Source organism: Ascaphus truei, chromosome 2 (assembly GCF_040206685.1).
Source record: "Ascaphus truei isolate aAscTru1 chromosome 2, aAscTru1.hap1, whole genome shotgun sequence".
NCBI lineage: Eukaryota > Metazoa > Chordata > Amphibia > Anura > Ascaphidae > Ascaphus > Ascaphus truei.
Window position 1 is genome coordinate 100,510,598 of NC_134484.1, and position 24,216 is coordinate 100,534,813.

A 24,216-nucleotide genomic window follows, 5' to 3' on the forward strand; every position below is an offset into this window, starting at 1 on the left:
ACATGGGAAACTAAATTAGTTTGCCCTGGTACATCAGAAAAAACATCATTGAATTGTGTAACTATTTCTAACAAGCCCCCTTTTTGTTCAGAGGACAACTATCTACCCATTGGGATTTTATCGTCACCCACGATGTTCTCCCGGGGGGGATGAGGACCCAGGTCCGTTTCCTCCCCCACCGGGTGGAGCAAGTTCACGTTCACATGGTAAATTTGTTTACCCTTCCTGGACCCTGGTTGAGCGATCTCGTAATCCACATCACCCGTGCGGCGGAGTACTTCGAATGGGCCCTGCCACTTGGCTAGGAGTTTGCTCTCACAACTGGGTAACAACAACATCACCTGATCATCTGGGTGAAACACTCTCATATGAGCATTTTGATTGTAATGTCTCTCCTGACTGTCCTGGGCTGATCTAAGATTCTCCCTAGCAAAATGGCCGACCACAATTAGGTGCTTCCTAAGGTCCAATACATATTGAAGGGTATTCTTAGAAGGGGACTGCTGTTCCTCCCAGGACTCCTTTAGGAGGTCTAGGATACCCCGGAGTTGGCGGCCATACAGCAGTTCAAATGGAGAGAATCCCGTGGAGGCCTGGGGAACTTCCCGCACTGCAAACAGCAGAAAAGGGAGAAGTTCATCCCAGGCTCTCTTCTCTGAATCTACAAATTTTCTCAGCATCCCTTTTAGAGTTCGGTTAAATCTTTCCACCAATCCGTCAGTCTGTGGATGGTAGACCGATGTCCGAACAGACTTGACCTCTAGTAACTTTAAGACATCCTGCATCAGTTTAGCCATAAAATTTGTACCTTGGTCTGTCAACATAACCTGGGGAAGTCCAACCCGTGAGAACAGCTCCAACAATTTGTTGGCTACTTGCTTCGCCGTTGCTGTTCTCAGGGGGAACGCCTCAGGATATCTTGTTGCATAGTCAACTATTACAAGAATAAACCTATGTCCTTTCGCAGAAGGTGCTAGAGGTCCTACCAAGTCTACCCCAATCCTCTCAAAGGGAACTTACACCAAGGGTACAGGAACCAAAGGGGCTGATTTTTGTCCCTTCGGACTAGTTAGCTGGCACTCCGGACATGCCGCACATAACTTAGCAATATCACTATGCATCCCTGGCCAATAGAATCGGGACGAAATACAGTCCAATGTTTTATCCATGCCAAGGTGACCACCCCAAGGGACAGTATGGGCTAAAGTGAACACAGATTTAACAAACGCCTTGGGAACCAATATCTGTCTGGTGACCTCCCCTATTTGTGTCTGCCTATTCACCCTATACAGGATATCATTTGATAATTCAAAATGGGGGAATACTATCACCCCCTGTGCATTCCATATCTGCTCATCAATTTTTACCACTTTATCACTGTCTAGCAAGGACTGGGTCTTCCCTTTGCCTCTGGCGAAAATCAGGGAGGTATAGGCCTGGTAAATCTCCAGGGCCCATATCCCCCTCTCTCAGGCCATCCCCAGCCATCACTTGTGACTTCTGGCTACTAGAATGGTCACCTTGAGACCCAGATTTCTGCAACCAGTCCTGTTTGTCAGAGCGTCTTTGCTTCCGAGTCTCTGGAACCCGGTGTCTACTGGGGAAAAGGTCTGCCGAGAAGGGGAACAGTTTACCAGGGTTCTCCTGAGCCATAGAACAGCGGTGCGCAAACTGTGGGGCGCGACCCCCAGGGGGGGCGCGACACTGCCGACGGGGGGCGCGGGGTTTACAGAGGCCCCGCGCGCTTCCCGAAGGCACTTAAATTAAGTGCCGGGGGAGCTGCAGGGCCTCTGTAAACCTAACTTACCATGGCTCCGGCGGCTTCCTCCCTGCGGCGCCATGGCAACGCGGCGTCAAAATGACGCTGCGAGGTCATGTGACGTCACGTTGCTATGGCAACGTGACGTCATTATGCTGGAGCGTGGGTAAGTTGGGGTTGGGGGGGGCGCGGGAGTGAGGGGACAGCCGTCAGGGGGGCGCAGGGAAAAAAGTTTGCGCCCCCCTGCCATAGAATAAGGTTCCTCGTGAGAGACTGGAGCCATTAGGTCCGAAAAGAAAGGCCAGTCCTGGCCGAGCACAACAGGGGCAGGGAGCCAAGGAGCGACTCCTACTTCGAGGTAGGCCTCCTGACCTTTTACCTGTAGCCGGATTTTGGCCGTCGGATAAGGTTTTACATCGCCGTGTATACATTCTATACTCCATGGGGAGTCAAAAAAACACACGTTAGGCGGTAACAGTTCCTGGAAGACCAGAGTTTTCCCAGAGCCCGAATCTACAAGGGCCTGGACGGTTTTACTCCCAACCTGGGGTGGAAGTAGCCAGGGCTTGTAATTTTCTCCGGTGAAGGCAGAGGCGACGGTCCTGCTGAAGGAACAATCCATCTGTGGATAGTCCACGTAACGGTGGCCTTGTTCTCCGCAGACAGAACATGGAGAGGGTTCCCACGCTGGATAGTGACGCGGATATAACTCAGCTGGGCCGGATACTGGAGACCAGGCTTCCGATGGGTCCTGTGTGCGACGTCCTCCGAAGTTCCTCTCATGTGGCGACGAGTCAATATCAGGAAGTGGAGGAGGTTCTCGGTGGTGACCGGCATTTAGACCTCCCCATTGTTGGAAGGACTGCTCCTTCCGTGGAACTCGGCGGTGGCGTATGGATGGTCCGTAGTTTCCCTGTTGCTCCGGTCCCTCTTTGGGCGTCCGCAAGTGCCGGTGTAGTCGGATCCGTCCCCTCCCGCACACTCGCCTGGTCCTCGGCCCCAAGGAAATTCTCAACGAGTCGAACCGCCAAAGCTAGGGTTTCAGCAGCATGGCGTTTTACCCAAGAGCGTGCGAAAGGGGGTATTACCTGTAGGAACTGTTCCAAAACAACGTGCTCAAGAATTGCCTACTTAGTGCGCTCCTCGGGTTGTATCCAGCGAGTACACAAGTCCAATAACCGCTGAGCGAGGACCTGGGGTCTCATCTTAGCGGTATACTTCAGGCTCCGGGAACTGCTGCCGGTAGGTCTATGGGTCAGACCTAAGCGATCCAGTATGGCGGCTTTTACTTGTTTGTAATCCATTGCCTGGTCTGCTGGGAGGCCCTGATATGAGGCCTGGGCTTCTCCTATGAGGAGCGGGGCCAAAGCGGTTGCCCAGCGATCTGCAGACCAGCCCTGGGCTTCGGCAACTCTTTCAAACATCAGTAGAAAAGCCTCTGGATCTTCGTTCGGAGCCATTTTCCTCAGGAGGACCGGGGGTTTGTTCGCAAGTTCTGGACTGGCAGACCCCTGGGATTGAGTCAGCAACCTGGCCATCCGCTCATCCTGTGCTTCCTGCTGCTGGATTAGGAGCTGGGTTTGCTGCTGCAATAGTCTTTCATCTCTCTCTGCCTGTAATCGGGCCTGCTCGCACAGAAATGCTTTTAAAAGTTCTTCCATTTTTTTGTGTGTGTGTGGCCCTTCAACTGCAGGGGCCTTTCAAAATCCCGGCACTTCTGACACCATATGTTGCAGGGTACATGCAACCACACACGCGGGTTCTCTTGATAAGGCTTATTTATTGAGCCTTAAAAAATACAGCACACAAAAACAAAATAGCTTCTTTTCAGCATACAGTACAAAAAAACAAAACAGCTTCTCTTCAGCATGCAGGACACAGACAGTTCATCAAACATGTACTTTGAAAACAGACCTTATAGCAGTAATCTTACTTCAGTATTTCAGTCCGATCTCTTGACCAGCTAGCTTGCATGTGTGTACAGCCTGGGGGTTTTAAAACACCTTGATTATGCAGCTGGGACCACTCTAATTGTCAGGATCTTCCCAGCTGAAAATTAACCTCGTCACTGCTGCACTGCATACATACACATACGTCGGCCAGGAATATAGCTGGTGACGTTCATTCACCCTGTCACAGTGTTATTTTTGCGTTCACGAGGATAATAACGTCTGCTAAATCTGTATATCCCAAATGTATATGTAAGCTAGAAAATACAGCCGTGGTCTGTTATCACAATTATGGTCTAGAAGGTGAGGTGGTTTTAGACTTCTCCTTCTTGGAAGTATAAGTTGTATTACTGTATCTATTCTGTAAAATATTACATGTTTTTTTTATGATTTTGCAGTTGCAGTGCAGTGTGAATCTGGTTTGATTTATGTTCTTTCTTTTCTAGTTGGGGAAAAAGACCAAAGCTCCTAAAAAAGCTGTCTGGATAGATTGTGGTATTCACGCAAGAGAATGGATTGGACCAGCATTTTGTCAGTGGTTTGTAAAAGAGGTAACATTTGTATACTATACAAATGCTATTGTTGACTTTATGTGGCATTGTTTATTGGTATCTTCCTAACATCACTCATTTGTACCAGGATAATACACAACTCCAGTGCTATACCCCACACTCTCACATGTATTAAGTGATTAGTGTAAAAATCAACAGTGACCAATATTATATATAATACAATTATCACAAACAAATATACACATATATTACTTGTGTTCAAAAAAGTCCAGCTCTGTGATGAAGTCTTGCAGCCGGGAAGCCCCTAGGATTGTCCAAATCCTTTCTAGAAATGTTCAAAGAAATGGTCCTCCTTAGAGCTAGTCCTCGTGAGTTAATGATAGAAATGTCCACATAGGGTATCTGGGGCTCAAGAGTGTTCAGACAACAGGGTTGAGATATCTGATCTCCCCCTTACACATTTAGCCATGTCACCTGATGGCTACTATTCTGCCCTTGGGCTGGCAGTAAACCCTGGTACAATCAGATTGCCAGTAGTTGCTATGTGGTTTCCCCCCTCTGAGGAGCTGCATTTAAGTGACAGTGGGAGGTGGTGACATCAGGCCTGGGCATGACCAATCATGGGCCAGACCTGGTGCCCTCCTCCTGGCAGATCTTAAAGGCTGTACCGCCCTAAATTTAGTAGTGTCCTTCACCACTGAGGAAGGAAGGTCACACAACTGGGAGCCTAAGATTGGGGCCTTCCCTTGTGCTCTTCCCTTCGGGGGAGAGTGAGTGTGGACCATACCTCCTGCCTCTGCTAGGGAGGTGGGGAAGAGCTAGGGTGGCTGCGTGTGGCCTTGGCCTGTAGTGACGGTCCAGGGACCATCCTTCAGTGAGAGCACTGCATCGGGCAGAAGCCTGCCGTGTAACTGTGCTGTACAGAAGACAATAAACCGTTCCTGTTATATACCTCCTGCCTGGTGCGTGACCTTACTGGGGGGAGAGGTAATAGTTCTACCGTGGGAGATCACCTTCAGGTCCTGGAGCCTACGGCAGATGGAGGCGCTGCACTGCTAAAGAGATATGTGGGGTATGAATCCCAGAAGCCTGTTCCTGTGTCTCCACTACCATTGGCGGACGACTCAGCCCTCCTGTTGCCAGCAGGTATATGCATCATGCACCGTAGTAATGGACAAATCTTCCACCAGGTGGGGGAAACACTGTTACACACATGAAAAAATATGTATGAGTAAATCCGCACAAGTTCTTGGCTATATAAGGGAGCAACAGTCTGGGGCTTTGCAGTGATAAATAATGTTAAAGATGGTGCCTACCTAGCTTAACTATCAGAAAGAGCCAGCAACATCCAGGAACAGTATATGATGCCCAGTATTCTTTAAATGTCCTTTAAACTGCTTGCATATGTGCCCCAATAAAGACTGCAAATCGCCTCCCGCCAGGGAAAGTGACTCACTGTTGCAGTGGAGTGCTGCTATGATCCTCCTCTGATCACCCGTAGTCGGAAGCCTCCTGTGAGCTGTCCACGATGTTACTGCAAATAGAAATAGAAAAAAACTGTGACACACCACCAATAAAATAAAAAGGAGAGCAAGGGTGACTTCAAAAACTACAAAAAAAAAAATTGGATCAAAGCAACGGAACCAACATGTTTCGCGCTTATGGCGCTTTCTCAAGGTCCCTTCAGGACAACCACAGAACTCACATAATGAAATGATGGAACATGATGGAGCATGAAATTCTCTTTGCTGATGAGGTATACTTCAATTCTGAGGAATTAACCTCATACATATGTGGAATAGATTAAGATGCCAATAGTACAATAACATTTTTAAAATGTAATAAAAACATACAACAAACTTTTTTGGGGTTGTTCATATCAATGTATGTTCACTATAAGGTTCTCTAATTAAACCATCAAATGGAGGTATATAGCCACTGTGACAAACGGCTTACTCTGGGGCTCCGTCGTTTGTCCGGGACTGTTTAGAACACGGTCTTTTAGGGTAGGTTAAATGATGAGGCGTCACGTACTGTTCCTTTAAACAGGCTATGCCTGGTTTATTCAGTCCCAGGCACTGAGACTGCCACAGTGCATACAACAGAAAACAGATCAAAACAAAAGCTGCTCACCTGAGCGATAACTTAACTTAGATATCCCTGACTCAGGGTTGGAAGTGGCTTTTCCACTCCCAACAACAAAACAAGGTACTTTTGCAGTCTTATACAAATGAACAGAAAGATTGAACCTGTTTGGGGAAGAGGCTTCTCCCCTCTGTAGTTCAGCAGCCTTCCAGCCTCCTGGCTCTTGTGGAGAGACCAGAGCAAACAGGAAAACAGTCTTACATACCTGATTCCTAATTAGCATGACAGGTGACAGAAATCAGGCAGCAGACAAACTCTGGTCTGGATCTCTCATCCCTCAGTTCCAGCGCTTGCCAAACTGTGGGATGGAGTATATGTATTATAAGGCTGCACTCCCAGGCCAAACAGGATAGAAACTGTTTAGTATCCTGGGAGCCCTATATACGGAATTTATTACCATCCCCTGGTTTCTGTCACATATCCTCCCCCCCAGCTCAGACCTCGAGGGATGAGCGACCATGGATATTAGGGAGTGCATCCTTGACAACCCGTCAGCATTGCCATGTTTGTGCCCTGACCTGTGTTCCACAGAAAATTTAAAGGGTTGTAGGCTTAGGAACCACCTGGTCACTCTAGCATTCTTTTCCCTGTTTTGACACATCCAGGTAAGGGGTGCATGATCTGTGACCAACCGGAATTTTCTCCCCAACAGGTAGTATTAGAGCGTCTCTACAGCCCACTTTATTGCGAGACACCCTTTCTCTACTATGGAGTAATTTTTCGCCTGGGGATTTAGTTTCCTACTTAAATAAAGGATGGGGTGCTCCTCACCTTGAGACTCCTGGGAGAGTACCGCCCCCAGCCCTACCTCAGATGCGTCGGTTTGGACTACGAACTCTTTGGAGAAGTCAGGTGTGACCAACACTGGTTGGGCACAGAGAGCTTCTTTCAGGCTTCTAAAGGCTTGTTCGGTTTCGGGGGACCACTTTACCATTAGCGGTCCTCTTGCTTTTGTGAGGTCAGTTAGTGGGGTTGCCTTAGTTGCAAAATTGGGAATAAACCTTCTATAGTACCCAATTAACCCCAAAAAGGTCCGTACTTGTTTTTTTGTAACTGGCCTTGGCCAATTTTGTATCGCCTCCACTTTGAGTGTTTGGGGTTTGAGTAAACCTCTGCCAATAGAATATCCCAGATACTTGGCCTCCTCCAGACCAATAGTGCATTTAGCGGGGTTAGCAGTTAGTCCAGCAGACCGGACTGCGTCAAGCACAGCTTGGACCTTTGGAAGGTGGGATTGCCAATCCTCACTATGGATTACCACATCATCCAGGTAGGCGGCAGCATACCGAGCATGTGGTTTTAAAATTTTATCCATCATTCTTTGGAATGTGGCGGGAGCTCCATGTAAGCCAAAAGGCAACACCTTATACTGAAAGAGGCCGTCTGGGGTTGAGAAGGCTGTCTTTTCTTTTGCCCTTTCTGTGAGGGAACCTGCCAGTACCCTTTTGTTAGGTCTAGGGTTGTGAGATATCGGGCTTTGCCCAGTCTCTCTACAAGTTCATCTACCCTGGGCATAGGATAAGTATCAAATTTTGACACCGCGTTTAGTTTCCGGTAGTCATTACAAAACCTTGTTGTACCATCTGGCTTTGGGACTAAGACTATAGGGCTGTTCCACCCACTTTGGGATTCCTCAATTACACCTAGTTTTAGCATTTTTTTAACCTCTAAACTTATAGCCTTTCTTTTGGCCTCCGGGATTCGGTACGGTTTAAGGTTAACTTGGACCCCCGGTTCAGAGACTAGGTCATGTTCAATTACGCTAGTTCTACCTGGCTGTATAGAGAAGATTTCTTTGTTTCTTCTCACTAAATTCTGAACCTCTCGTTTCTGATGAACAGACAGGGTTTCAGCTATGCTAACCTCTGGGTCAGTTTCTTGATTCTCTGACGGACCTGGGGGTACTAGGGTTAACAAGACTTCTCTATCTTTCCAGGGCTTGAGTAGGTTTATATGGTAAATTTGCTCAGGTTTCCTCCTACCTGGCTGTCTTACCTTATAATTTACTTCTCCCACTCTTTCCAAGACCTCATATGGCCCATGCCATTTACCAAGGAATTTACTCTCCACGGTGGGAACCAGAACTAGTACCCTATCACCTGGAAAAAAAATTCTGACCCTAGCACCCTTATTATACGTATTCCTCTGTGCTTCTTGAGCTTTCTCCATGTGTTCCCTCACTATGGGTAGGACTGCAGCAATGCGGTCCTGCATCTGGGCAACATGCTCTATTACACTTCTGTAAGGGGTAACCTCATGTTCCCAAGTCTCTTTGGCTATATCCAATAAGCCCCTTGGGTGTCGGCCATACAATAGTTCAAACGGGGAGAAGCCTGTGGATGATTGGGGAACTTCCCTAATGGCAAATAACAGGTACGGTAACAAACAATCCCAGTTTTTCCCATCTTTATCAACCGCCCGCCGTAACATGCTTTTTAAGGTTTTATTGAACCTTTCCACTAAACCATCTGTTTGTGGATGATAGACTGAGGTTCTGAGATGCTTGATTTTTAGGAGTTTACATAGCTCTTTTGTTACTTGGGACATAAACGGTGTTCCCTGGTCAGATAGAATCTCTTTAGGAATTCCGACCCGGGAAAACAGAACTACTAACTCTTTTGCTATGTTTTTAGCAGAGGTGCTACGTAGGGGAACTGCCTCCGGATATCGGGTGGCATAATCCAATATTACCAATATATGCTGATGTCCCCTAGCAGACTTTATTAAGGGTCCTACTAGATCCATAGCAATCCGGTCAAATGGTACCTCTATTATGGGAAGGGGTACCAATGGGCTGCGGTACGCCTTGAACGGGGCGGTGATCTGACATTCTGGGCATGAGGAACAATAATTCGTAATTTCTGCCAGAACCCCAGGCCAATAGAAGCTTCGGAGAACCTTTTCTTTTGTCTTTTCCACCCCTAGGTGTCCCCCCAATGGATGACTATGTGCGAGGTGTAATACTACGTTACGGAATGTCCGTGGTACCAACAATTGTTTAGTTGTAACTGATTTCCTTTTATCAACCCGATATACTAGGTCGTTCTCTACCTCGAAGTAGGGGTAATCAAGTGACCTATCTGGTTGGCCAGGAGTACTATTCTGGTCCCGTATATTTCCCCTTGCTACCGCTAATGTGGGGTCCTCCCACTGGGCCTTCTTAAAACTCCCAGGACTGACCTCTAGGTCAGCGAGGGTCTTATCCGGTTCTGGGGTGGTAAGTGTCTGATCAACATCTTGATTTGGGGTATTCCCTACCAAAGTAGTGATGGGGAAGGGAATTTTACAGCACTCCTCCTTTTCCCCCTTCTTATTTGGGCCCTCGTCAACCTCCATTTCTGAAAAAGGGAAAGGATTTGTTTCTTCTAATACTTCGTTATGGTCCGCTATTGAACTCTGGGCGCTATTCTGAGCGGGGGACCACATTTTTAGAAAATGGGGAAAGTCGGTCCCTATTAACACATCATGTGCCAGTTTGGGTACAATACCCACCTTGAAATCTAAAGAACCAAACTCTGTTTCAAAAAAACATCAACAGTGGAATATTCATGATTATCCCCATGTATACAACAAATTGCCACTCTTTGTGAACTGTTTCCCTGTTTCTTCTTAATGGGCAAGAGGTATTCGGACACTAGTGTGACCATGCTCCCAGAGTCAAGAAGTGCCCGAACCCTCCTACCATTAACCTTTACAAATGCCCACAAATGGTTATTCAAGGGGTCCTCTGGGCTAGGGCCCATACTTTGGGACAACAGCGCATAAGGTTCCACGCTGTTGCATTGCATGGGCTCATCATTTAGTGGGCAGATTTTTGCTGTGTGGCCCCTCTCATGACAATTTACACATTTAGGTACATAGTCTGTGTCCCACTTAGAGCCTTTTCCCGGCTCCCCATGTTGGCTATTGCCCTTAGTGTGCGAACCACTGTTGCTGGTGCTGCGTGAAGGTGGTCGCCGCTCTTCAGCGCCCCTTAACCCCGGTACCCTTTTACCGTCTCTGGAAGAGTCCTGGAATCTTGGGTAGTGGGGTTGCTCCACGACTGTGGGTTGCGGGTTCTCTTCTGCTGCATTGTACCTTTCTACGAGGGCCACAAGCTCATCCGCATTGTGGGGGTCACTCCGACTGACCCAACGGCGTAAGGCAGAGGGAAGTTTTCTCAAGAACTGGTCCATGACCAACCGTTCCACGATGTGGCTGGCTGAGTTGATCTCGGGTTGTAGCCACTTCCGGGCGAGGTGGATGAGGTCATACATCTGGCTTCGGGTGGCTTTATCCATCGTGAAGGACCATGCGTGAAACCTTTGGGCGCGAACAGCCGTGGTTACGCCGAGGCGGGCGAGGATCTCGAACTTCAATTTTGCATAGACGTTAGCTTCGGCTGGCTCTAGATCAAAGTAAGCCTTCTGGGGTTCGCCGCTTAGGAAGGGTGCGATTAGACCAGCCCACTCAGCTTCTGGCCATCCCTCTCTCTGTGCCGTGCGTTCAAACGTGAGAAGATAGGCTTCCACATCATCCGAGGGTCCCATCTTCTGAAGGTAGTGGCTTGCCCTGGTCATTTTCGGGACTGGGGCTGCCTCTGCCAGTGGAAGGTTACTGATAGTCCCCCTTAGGATCTCGAGTTCCTGCTGTAAGCCCTGGGCGAACCGTTGTTGCTCCTCTCTCAGCAAGCGGTTTGTCTCTTGCTGGTTTGCATTCGCCTGTTGCTGGTTTGCATTAGTCTCTTGCTGGTTTATTGACAGCCGTTGCTGGTTTGCATTAGTCTCTTGCTGGGCTATTAACAGCTGTTGCTGGGTTTCATTCGCCTGTTGCAGGGCTGCATTAATCTTTTGCTGGGCTTCATTCGCGTCTTTCTGGACAGCGACATTGCGTACCAGCGCACTCACCACGTCTTCCATCTTGTTTGGAGAGAGAGAGAAAAAACTTTTTTTTTTTTTTTTTTTAAAGTTCTTTAACCCGCAGACCTTTTAGTGTTCTGCCCGCATTCTCCACCATATGTGACAAACGGCTTACTCTGGGGCTCCGTCGTTTGTCCGGGACTGTTTAGAACACGGTCTTTTAGGGTAGGTTAAATGATGAGGCGTCACGTACTGTTCCTTTAAACAGGCTATGCCTGGTTTATTCAGTCCCAGGCACTGAGACTGCCACAGTGCATACAACAGAAAACAGATCAAAACAAAAGCTGCTCACCTGAGCGATAACTTAACTTAGATATCCCTGACTCAGGGTTGGAAGTGGCTTTTCCACTCCCAACAACAAAACAAGGTACTTTTGCAGTCTTATACAAATGAACAGAAAGATTGAACCTGTTTGGGGAAGAGGCTTCTCCCCTCTGTAGTTCAGCAGCCTTCCAGCCTCCTGGCTCTTGTGGAGAGACCAGAGCAAACAGGAAAACAGTCTTACATACCTGATTCCTAATTAGCATGACAGGTGACAGAAATCAGGCAGCAGACAAACTCTGGTCTGGATCTCTCATCCCTCAGTTCCAGCGCTTGCCAAACTGTGGGATGGAGTGTATGTATTATAAGGCTGCACTCCCAGGCCAAACAGGATAGAAACTGTTTAGTATCCTGGGAGCCCTATATACGGAATTTATTACCATCCCCTGGTTTCTGTCACACCACATTAAGGTTATTTTGGTATCTGGTGATATTTACTGCATGAGGTGGTATCTGGAGACTCAGTATAACATCCCACAGGAATACTGGTGTACTGTATGTAATTAACATTGTATTAACAGGATTTACGGTGTATATACTATACACTGTTTGTCTTTATTTTCACATATTGCACTAAGCATTAATTCACAAGGACCAGAGCCAAGGAGGACCATTTCTTTTAACATCACTCCTTTGGATCTGTAAAACAAATGTATAATTTAATTTCCTTGTGACCGTGGGCGCTTGAATGGACCGTAACGTACCTTCTGGTGCCAAAAGGTGTCTTGTGGAATGACACTCCTTAGTAAATATGGGCCTCCGTGCCCAAGACCTTTCACTTATCACTTGTCTAAATAAGTGCATGTGTTTATTCATATTGTTTAGTGTAATTATATAGTTACTGTGCATAGGCTGCAATCAATTAGACAAACAACTTGATTTTAATACAAACATGTTTCCATATTGTCATTGTTACAGAGCAGTATGGTTAGTATAGCAATTCCTTAATTATATCTAATATTCTATTTTTAAATGTACAGGTTTCTCACAATAAATGCAGTCCTTATTAAACCCATTTAGTTCACAATGGGCATACAAAGCAATGCATGTTAGGTTCCCTGACGCTCAGAGCAGTCAATTCTCACTCTCTCATTGTAAGCTGCACTGCTCTGAGGGGCACATGCATCAAGTGCTAGTGCGGGTTATCGCACCCCTTCCGGTGTTAACTTCTATTCAAGTCAATGGGAGTTCATGCCGGAAAGGGTGCGATAACCAGCCGGCACATGATAATTGATGCATGTGATCCATAGGCTCTTATTCTAACTTCAATTAGGTTTTCCGCACGATTGGCTCGATCTCCATTCACAGGACAATTACTACATGACTTCAGTGGAGATCAGGACTTCTAATTCCAATTGTTTACGTAATGGGCTCTTTGGAGGTTGACGTCTGTTGAATTTCTTTAGTGACCTTTATTTTTATTTATTTTTTGGTTACTAAGGCGGTTAATACGTACAACAGGGACCCTGCTATGAAAAGAATGCTCAACCATCTCTATATCTATGTGATGCCAGTCTTTAATGTGGATGGATATAAGTTTAGCTGGACATATGTAAGTAACTTGGTGAAGGTTGGAAATGCAGTGAACTTTTATTTCTCCTTGTTTTTCTGCATGCCATTGATGTAGCATAACATTTTGCTATGTGCCCATTATGGGTTTTATAGTAACCGACTTACATCATAGAACTTAAGGAAATTACGATTTTTTTTTAATTAAGGGTATACACCTTTTAAATCTCCCTATTCCCATCACCACTGATGGGTGAACTGAACATTTGATCCCAGGGAAGGAGCTGGATATACTGTACTGCAAGTACTGACTGGTGGTTCAACTGGTGTTCAATAGGATCAGAAAGTAATTACTCCTAGATTCTAAGAGGGACGAGGAGAGTACCTCTTCCTTCGCATGACATAGAGCTTGTAGTAGAGAATCTACCTACTTTCTCCTTGGACAGCACTCCAGGAAGATCCAGACTTTGCATGATAGGAGTCTTTTAATCTGTTTTTGGGAGGAGCTACTGTCCGACAGCCCTTCACAATAACAAACTAAACTGACATGTCGTCCTTAAAATACATTTTTTTATCTGTATCTGAACTAATTAAATGTTTATGATGAAAGTTGCCTTAACCAGGCGGACATGAAAAAAAAAATTCCCTTTCACCAGTGCTGCAATAACAGAGGTTGTGCTTACAGCTTCAGAAATAATTTTATTAATGATATAGTTGTAGAGCTGCATATGGACTGTAAATAACCAAATAATTGCTCATTAACTAATTGGCATTGTTATTAAAGCAATTACAAGCTCCTGGAGTTGTTGCCGTCAAGTCCCATTAATATTAAGAATGTGGTCACTTAACATTTATTGCTAAAATGTACTATTGCCATAAAATTATAATTTTTGAAACATCATACATACAGTCCATTGTTGTGTATATCTCAGGCTGCGTCCAGGGTGAATCCAGCCGTGCGGAGGCGCGCTGAGGTTGAGGGAAAGCGGGTGCTTTCCCTGGCCTTAGACCGCGTGCCGTCCGGGGGCGTGTCGGGGGGTCGGGGGGGCTGTGACGTCACGGAGCTGGTTCGCGCTCATTGGGCGAACCGCTCAGGTGACTGTCCCTGCGCTCCGGCGAGCGCAGAAGCTAAAAATGTTCTAAGACCTACGCTTCCGCACGCTTGCGGAAGCCCCTGCTAAAGCCGCTCTCATTGCGGCTGCAGGGGCTCACTGCCGAGCAGCAGCGCGCCTTAGGCGCTGACCATGCCCGAGGCCTTAGGCTGAGTCCACGCTGCCGCTGAGCTCGCTCATGCTTGGAGAGCGGTGATGTCACCAGCTCTCCAAGCATGAGCGATCGCTGTCCTGCAACATTTTTAGAGCAAGAGCGCGGGGGGGGAGGGCGTGGCTATTACAGGAGGGGGGGTGTCATTGGCTGTATAGGGGCTGTCTGTGTTTCTGTATATATCTCTCTCTATATCTCTCTCTCCCCCCCTTCCCTCATCTCTCTCCCTCCATTGTGCTCTCTCTCACCCCCCCATTGCTCTCTCTCTCTCCCCCCCCATTGCTCTCTCTTTCTCTCCCCCCCATTGCTCTCTCTCCCCCCCATTGCTCTCTCTCTCCCCCCCCCACTGCTCTCTCTCTCTCCCCCCCCCATTGCTTTCTCTCTCTTTCCCCCCCCCCCCATTGCTTTCTCTCTCTCCCCCCCATTGCTCTCTCCCTCCATTGCTCTCTTTCTCTCTCTCCCCCCCCCCATTGCTCTCTCCCCCCCCTCCATTGCTCTCTTTCTCTCTTTCCCCCCCATTGCTCTCTCTTTCTCTCTCTCTCCCCCCCCCTGCGCTCTCTCTCTCGCCGCCCTGCGTGCTCTCTCCCCGCCCCCCCTGCGCTTTCTCTCCCAGCCCCCCTCTCTCTCCCGGCCATCCCCCTTCTCTCCCCACCTTGCTTTCTCTCCCTGCTCCCTTCTCCCCCTTCCACTCTCTCTCTCCCTTCTCCCCCTTCCCCTCTCTCCCTTCCCCTCTCTCTCTCCCTTCTACCCCTTCCCCTCTCTCTCTCCCTTCTCCCCCTTCCTCCCCTTCCCACTCTCTCTCCCTTCTCCCCCCCTCTCTCTCCCTTCTCCCCCTCCCTCTCCCTTCTCCCCCTCCCCCTTCTCCCCCCCTCCCTCTCCCTTCTCCCCCCTCTCTCCATTCTCCCTCCCTCTCCCTTCTCCCCCCTCTCTCCATTCTCCCTCCCTCTCCCTTCTCCCCCCTCTCTCCATTCTCCCTCCCTCTCCCTTCTCCCCCCTCTCCCTCCCTCCCTCTCCCTCCCTCTCCCTTCCCCATCCTCTCTCCCCATCCTCTCCCTTCTCCCTCTCCCTTCTCCCTCCCCCTGCCTCTCCCTTCTCCCCCCTCTCTCCCTCTCCATTCTCCCTCTCTCTCCCTTCTCCCCCCTCTCCCTTCTCCCCCCTCTCCCTTCTCCCCCCTCTCCCTTCACCATCCTCTCCCTCCTCCCTCTCCCTTCTCCCTTCCCCATCCTCTCCCTTCTCCCTCCCCCATCCTCTCCCTTCTCCCTCCCTCTCCCTTCTCCCTCTCTCTCTACCCCTCCCCCTCTCCCTTCTCCCCCCCTCGCTCCCTCTCTCCCTTCTCCCCCTCTCTCTTTGTCTCTCCCTCCCCCCCTCTCTCTCTCTCCCTTCTCCCCCCTCTCTCTCTCTCCCTTCTCCCCCCCTCTCTCTCCCCCTTCTCCCCCCACCACACCACTCTGTTTGCCCCCCCACCACCACCACACAGCAGCACTCCGTTTGCCCCCCTCTCAGTCAGTTTGCCCCCCCCTCTGTCAGTTTGCCCCCCCTCTCATTCCGTTTGCCCCCCCTCTCCGTTCATTTGCCCCCCCCCCTCAGTCCGTTTGCCCCCCTCAGTCCGTTTGACCCCCCCTCAGTCCGTTTGACCCCCCCCCATTCCACTTCTCTGAATTCAGTGTTTGTGTTGTGTGTGTGTGTGTGTGACAGCAGGACAGTAAAACACGCCCTCTCACTTCCCATTTGTCAGAGCAGGGTCATGTGACCCTGCTCTCGGCACGAAAGTATCTCTCCCTTGTCTCCCCAAGCACAACGCTTGGGAGAGTGTGTGTGCACGCGTACTGTATGAGCGCGCGAGCACAGCACAGCAGGAGAGGGGATGTGCTGAACCACATTGAAGAAGGTAAGCGCGCCAAGCGCATAGCGAGCTCAGTGCCAGCGGGAACTCAGCCTTAGACATGCCTACATATTTGTCAATATATGAAATATAATAAATACAGTACAATTTTAAGCAACCATTTGTCTTTAAAACATTTCCAATATGTTACTTTGTTGGAAAAACTTCTGTTAGCAACAATACAAAGCTCCAGGCTTACAAATATCTACATATTGCATTTGCAATGAATTTAAAGCAATAATGAATATAACATCTAAAAAGTAACATTTTGGGGATGTGTTTAATAGCTTTTCAAATTTAAATTGAAAAGCACGAGAACAAAGTTTGCACAATATACAAATTGGCATAAAATGTAGTGAGCTGCAAGGATTTCTTAGAAAATTGATGTTCATACAAAACGTGTTTCAGATTAATAATTCCCTGAATGTGAAAACCACTGAAAGGCATTACAGTGATGTATGTGACTGGGATGAAAATGGGAAACATCAGCAACTTCTACAAGAAAAAATAATTTTTCAACTATCAAAGGTCTTTTACTTTAGTGCATGTTGTTTGCCACTGCATCTTGGTCCGCACCAGCCTAAATATGGGCTAAGAGATATAGGTGGCCGGTGCTTCAAGGGTTAATTGTATCACTATAATATATGTGATTCTCCGCTAGGACCACTCCACTGTATAATAGCTATACTGATAGTATAGCATCCCTTGCCAGGGATAAGGGACTAGTACCTAGTGCTCACTGGCACACATCATGAAGTACAACGATTGTCCCATATAAAGCTGACATGGAGCATAAGAAAACAGGAATAACTCACTGTTTAGTACAAAAGTCCTTCAGTGTGGTCCTGGTTGCGGGTTCCAAACAGCGTGCTGACCGCCCAGCAGGGTGAACAAACAAAAATGGAGAAAAGGCAGCGCACTGCCAAAAAACAGGAGGAGGCTCACAGGTGAAATAAAAGATATTTATTCAATGAATGGATCATGGCTGACCCCTAGAAAAGCAGCAATACAACGCGCCTACCCGTTTCGGGCCGTGTGCCCTTTATCAAGGTGATAAAGGGACACCTTGATAAAGGGCATACGGCCCGAAACACGTAGGTGCGTTGTTTTGCTGATTTTCTAGTGGTCAGCCATGATCCATTCATTGTATAAATAACTTTTATTTCACCTGTGAGTCTCCTTCTGTTTTTTGGCAGTGCGCTTCCTTTTCTCCATTTTTAAATATGGGCTAAATATGGGATCATGGATTTAGTGACATGAGATCATCTCCTTTTCTTAATCGCACAGGATCGCTTTTGGAGGAAAACGAGGTCGAAAAACGCAAGGTTCAACTGCTACGGGGTAGATGCTAATCGTAACTGGAAAGTGAGGTGGTGCCGTAAGTCCAAGAAACATTTCTGAATTTGGATTATGAGATACAATACTGTATATCTATGGGTTTGGTGTTGAAGATGTTGGTCTTGAATACACAATGGGGCCTAATCACAAAGCTGTGATAAGTGGTTTAATGGTCGATAAAGGTACTTATTGCGCGATACTGCCTGCTATGCTATTCACAAAGCAGTGATAACACTGCAGAATGGCGCAATAATGGCTTTTTAATGATCATTAACAGCCTGAGGGAAAAAAGTCATCTGACAGGCTAAAAAAAAGCCAATATCGCTTTTTTTGCCAGTATTAGCTATTCTCAAAGCAGTGATAAGCTTATTGTACTTTAAAATATCTCAATATTTTGTTGCCAGCTAAAGACTTGTGCTAAAAATATGGAAAGATGCATCAAAGCACTCCCTGCGGGTGTCCGGGGGTCCATGGCCTCCGGGTGGTCCCTGCGGGTGTCCTGGGGTCCCCACCGGCCTCTGGTATCAATCCTGTTCAGAATTTTTTTTTTGCAGTGCAATACATTTAAATAATTACAACCCTGCCCCCAATACATACAGTACAGTAATGGGCAAAATTACTATTATCCAGATATGAATAATAGTACATTTGCCATTTAAAATAAAACATAAACCAGCCAGTATAAAATAAATAAAACTTGCATTTACCCCTGCTCATCACCGTCCTTGTTCTCTGTTAGCAGCAACATAAACCAAAATACAATCTAATGGCCCCAAACCCCTTAATCCCCTTAGCGGTTAGTAATTGCTATAGTAATTAAGGGGTTAACCCACCCTCCCCCGCTACACACCCGGGAGGCCTAACCACCTTCCCTGGGGCAACAACCCCTACCCCCGCTACCCATTAATTGCCACAGTGGTACATCATGTCCATATAATATGGGCATGATTTACCACTGACAGTCAATGATCAACCTAAAAACAGTCACCAAAAGAAACACACCAAAAATAAACCCCAATTAATAATCAAAACACCAAAAAAAAAACAGAAAAAAATTAGAAGCAAACACCAAAAAAAAGAATTTAAAATGAAAACACCAAAAATAAACAAGAATTACAAAAACAATCAACAAAGAAACACAACATTGATACACAGCAATCAATAAAAAATACATTTAAACCAAATAAAAGCAAGCATTTGTATTTTACATTTTTTATTTATTTTTTGCTTGTCCATTGATTGCCAATGTATTTATCTACAACGATCATACCTCTCCTATCCAGAACTCGGCAAGTATCATATACCATCCTGACTTCTCCTACCCGCCCCGGCTACCTCGACCAATCTATACTCCAGATGCGCACACTAAGCTGTGGGTTGGTGTTTATCAAATCCCCACCTCGGCCTAGCGGTCATGCCTTGTTTGTGGTGAGCACATCGTTACAATATGCTAAGCTACACAAATATGGACCCCGCTGATGTGGGTCGAGTCTTGAGCACGCACGCCAGCATGTTCGAGGGTTGAGAGATATTTTGAGCAGAATGACCGACGCATGGAAATATTGCAGGAGAGTCTCCAGTCAGTTTTGATTCAGGCGCACGCCCCCCCCCCCCCTGCTTCTGTCCCTCCGGTTCCTGCTACCACCCGGACGGTCGAACCACGACTTCCGACTCCCACTCGTCACGCTGGAGATCCCCATGGATGCCGAGGGTTTCTAAATCAATGCTTCATTCAGTTTGAGATTATGCCTTCTCGTTTTCCTTCTCAAAGATCCAAAGTGGCGTATATCATTTCGCTACTCACCGATGACGCACTGGCCTGGGCTTCCACCCTCTGGGAGCAAAATTCGGACCTCACCCCGGACATTGGACTATTCGCCCAGGAATTCCGCAGAGTCTTTGACACACCTGGTCGCAAGGTAACTGCTACTTCCTCTCTTTTCCACATTTCCCAGGGAAACCGTCCTGTCGCTAGATACGCTCTGGCATTTCGTACCATCGCCGCTGAGACTGGATGGAACAACGAGGTCTTATCAGCCGCCTTTTGGCAATGTCTCTCATAGACATTAAAGGATGAACTCACGGCACAAGAGCGTCCTACAGATCTCGAAGAGTTTATCGCTATCTGCATCCGTTTGGATCAACGCTTACAAGAGAGAAGGTCTGAGACATCCCGCCATCGCCTATCCTCGCCGAGAGTCTCTTTGTAATGGATCGGGGGACTCACGGTTCCCAGCGTGTCCCCGTCACCCCAGGTCCCACAGTGGCTAGCTGTTCCGCTCCCCTACGTCCCCAATCTCTTTCTCCCTCCCTGAGCCGTTCCTCCACGGCACGGTCCGCACACCCAGGCTCACGCTCTGTGCACGCGCGCGGTCCCCTCACCAAGTGCACGCTCTCCCGATCGCGGGATCCCTATCATGGTACATGCGCCCCTCGGCGTGCCTCCGTCATCCCTGCCCTTTCCCTACCTGGTTCCTCCGCTCCTCCTTCCCCTCTGTCTCCTGTGCTGAGCGCCTCCTCCGCTGTACTTCCCCCATGCTCTGGTGCTCGCATGGTGCGCGCATAAGTGTTACAGAAGGCGCGCGCACCCGCTCTGGTTACCTCCCGCCCCCACGCTCTGGCTCCGCCCCCCGTCGGTTGCAGGCAATAACTCTCGATTACCTCCCTGTCTCCTCCCCTGCTCTCACTGACCTATCCCTGCAAGTACCCACTCAAACCTATGCTCCTCTCTTCATCCCTATTGGCCCTTCTTCCCATATAACCCCACTCTGTCCTCTCAGTCATTGCTCTGCATAGCTTTTCTGTAGCTCCTGTGTGTGCAGTATCTATGTCTAGCTCCCTTGTCTGTTTCAGCCCTGGTTCCTGTCCCTGCCCCTGTTTGGATTCCTTTGGCTTGAACTTGAACTCTGCTTTGGACTTGACTACGCTGCCTTCTCCTGCCCTTAAACCCTGGCTTTAGTTTATCACTACGCTGCTCTCTCCAACCCCTGAACTCTGGCACTTGGACATTACACTCCGACCTCTGGCACCCCGGACTCAGCAAGTATTACGTTAACCCTTACTCGCCAGGCCCGGCAACGCTATTACCACACTCCGGGCACGCCCTCACTGCTGTGGGTGCGTGTTATACCCTTACCCACCTCTGTACTGGGGACTGGCCAGGTCTGCGGGCATACAGGCGTTACACTCTTCTCTTCAGGTCACCATTCCGGAATACTTGTACCCCGATACCCCTGAGCCCATGCAACTAGGTGGTAATAAATTTATAGAAATTATAGAAACGCCGATGTAACTCTGTATTTACTGTGGCAATTCCGGTCATCTGGTACTTCAATGTCCCCACAAGTCGGGAAACTGCAACTCCCAATAAGGTCCAGGGGAATCTCATTGGGAACACTTTCTTTATCCCCCATCGCTGCAAAACCACCTACGAGGATCTTCCTTCCCGTTGCGCTCATCGGCAAGGGCTTCCACATTCCTGCACTGGCCTTCATGGATTCCGAGTCGGAATGTAATTTTGTCGATCAAGGCTTTGCCGAAAGGAATAATATTCCCCTCATCTGCAAGAAATGCCTGGTGGGATTGGAAGCCATTTACTGTCGACCTCTTCAACCAGCATTTATCTCCCTACAAACCATTCCCTTTTCCCTTCTTACTGCTAAGGAGCACACAGAAGCGATCCAGTTGAACTCTATCCACACCCCTTCGGTGGACGTGATTCTTGGTCTTCCATGGCTGCAACGTCACAATCCACGCATCGATAAGTTGGGCAAGGAACCTGTATTGTGGAGTCCTCTCTGCTCTAAGAACTGTGCTGTGTCCTTCAAAAGTATTTGTGGGATCACTGCTTCCACAGAAGATAAAATAGAATTGCCCGAGGTCTACGCCGAATTTTGCGATGTATTTGATAAGGCCAGATCAGAGGTCTTACCCCCTCATTGTTCTATTGACTGCCCTATTCATCTGCTTCCTGGCTCAGTACCTGCAAGGGGAACTTCTTATCCTCTTTGTCTCCCCGAGACTAAAGCTATGAAGGAGTACATCCATGAAAACTTAGAGGGGTTTCATTCAGAAATAGTCATCCCCAGCCGGTGCTGGATTCTTCTTTGTGAAGAAAAAGGACGGATCTCTTCAACCCTGTATAGACTACAGAGGCCTTCACAAAATCACCATGAAAAATCGCTATCCTTTACCCTTGATTTCTGAACTCTTTGATCGCCTCCAAGGAGCCAACATCTTTACCAAATTGGACCTTCATGGGGCCTACAATCTGGTAAGGATTCGCCAAGGCGACGAATGGAAACAGCTTTCAACACCCGTGACAGCCACTATGAATACCTAGTCATGCCCTTCGGTCTATGTAATGCTCCTGCCGTTTTTCAAGATTTTGTTAACGAAATTGTCAGGGATCTGCTCAATGAATTTGTGGTCATCTATCTAGACGACATTATGATTTTTTCTAAATATTCTCTAGAACATATCAGCCATGTTAAACAGGTACTTGTATGCCTAAGGGAGAATAATTTGTTCACCAAGCTCGAAAAATGTCATTTTCATTAAACATCCACATCCTTCCTGGGATATATCATTTCTAACAAGGGTCTCACCATGGATCCAGCCAAAGTAAAGGCAGTTCTCAAGTGGCCTCGCCCTACTACTCTCAAAGCTGTTCAGCGCTTCCTGGGCTTTGCGAACTATTACCGCAGATTTATTCAAAAAAAATTCCTCAGCAGTAGCCCCCATCACAGCATGAACTAAGAAAGGTGCGGATCCCTCCTCATGGTCGCCGGCAGCTATTCAAGCTTTTGATCATCTGAAGACCGCCTATGTTTCTGCACCCATTCTTATCCATCCGGATCCCAAGCTACCATTCACCTTGGAGGTAGATATGTCGGACCTGGTGCTATCCTTTCTCAGAGGAAGAACCCTCAAGCCAGACCCCATCCTTGTGCTTTTTTTTTTTTTTTTTCAAAGAAAATGTATTCGGCGGAACAGAATTATGACATCGATAACCGGAACTTCTAGCAATCAAATTAGCGCTGGAGGAGTGGAGACATTTGTTGGAAGGTACAGAGAACCCCATCACTATTCTCACTGACCACAGTTATTTGCTTTATATCAAGGGAGCTCGACGCCTTGGCTCTCGTCAAGCCAGGTGGTCACTTTTCTTCTCGCGATTCAATTTCATCATCTCCTTTCTTACGGGTTCTAAAAACACCAAAGCCGATGCTCTCTCGCCAGTTCCTGGTAGATGACAAAATCGAGGATCAACAGAAACCTATTCTCACCGCCAAATACATTCGTGCTGCCAATACTTTCGATGCTTTGAAGGACAATATATTTGTATAATCTCATATTTCGGAGGATCTCAGTCCCTGATGTTCGATTGTTTACTCCACCACCTCATCGGAAGAAGGTTCTTGAATGGGGTCACTCTTCTAAGCTTTCAGGACATCCAGGTACTAGAAGGATCACTGATCTCGTGGAACAAACCTTTTGGTGGCCCGGTATGCAAAAAGACATCAAGGAATTCATTGCAGCGTGCTCGACATGTGCTCGGAATAAGACTTCCTGGAATGAACCGCCAGGATCCCTTTAACCACTTCCCATTCCGGACCGTCCATGGACACACTTGTCCATGGATTTCATAGTCGAACTGCCATTATCTAAAGGGATGAACACAATCTTAGTCGTGGTAGATCGCTTCTCAAAGCAGTCTCATTTTATTCATCTAAAAGGCCTTCCCAGCTCTCCCAAATTGGCAGATATCTTTATCAAAGAAATCTTTCGCCTCAACGGGGTACCATTGGTCGTAGTTTCCGATAGAAGGTCTCAGTTTGTATCCAAGTTCTGGCGCTCCTTCTGCCAGCTTCTGGGAATAGCACTACATTTCTCGTCTGGGTATCATCCCAAAACCAACGGCCAGACTGAACGTACTAATCAGTCCCTGGAGCAGTGTTTCGTGTCTGATACTCAAGACGACTGGTCTGAGCTCCTTCCCTGGGCTGAGTTTGCACATAATAATTTGCGTAATGAATCCACCTCAGTCGCCCTTCTTCATCAATTATGGATTCCGCCCTCTACTTCTACCCATCTTCACTTTCCCTTCCGGGGTACCAGCTGCAGACGACAGAGTCAATAGGTTTCAAAGGCTGTGGAGTAGGATCCAAGGGAACCTCAAGACAGCAACTACCAGACAAAAGGCGCAGGCGGATCGTAACCGAAGAAAGATTCAAGAGTTTAAAACCAGGAGACAAGGTGTGGTTATCATCTAAAATCATCAGACTCAAAGTTCCTACGCTAAAACTAGCAATTAGATTCTTGGGACCATTCGCTATTACGGAGAAAATCAACCCAGTCGCCTACCGACTACTTCTCCTGCCGTCTATGAGAATACCTTCTGTATTTCACGTCTCCCTTCTGAAGCCAGTTATTCTGAACTCTCATTCTTCCAAATCTTCTTCACCTCCTCCTCCTTGCCTCGTACAAGGCCAACAGGATTACTAGGTGCAATCCATACAGGGTTCCAGGTCTTTCCAGAGGATCACTCCAGTACTTGGTGCACTGGAAGGGTTTCGGACCCGAAGAAAGGTCTTGATCCCTCATCATCATCTCCATGCACCCAGACTCCTCCGTCTCT

General features: G+C 47.7%; 1 protein-coding gene across 1 annotated transcript in view; it reads left to right on the plus strand.

The window, feature by feature from the left end:
- CPA6 (carboxypeptidase A6) overlaps positions 1-24,216 on the plus strand; it is a 206,632-nt gene that overhangs the window by 154,197 nt on the left and 28,219 nt on the right. The window contains exons 6-8 of the mRNA XM_075589028.1: positions 4,155-4,259; positions 13,026-13,136; positions 17,526-17,616. Of these exons, the coding sequence (XP_075445143.1) occupies positions 4,155-4,259; positions 13,026-13,136; positions 17,526-17,616 (307 nt within the window). The remainder of the gene's footprint in view (positions 1-4,154; positions 4,260-13,025; positions 13,137-17,525; positions 17,617-24,216) is intronic.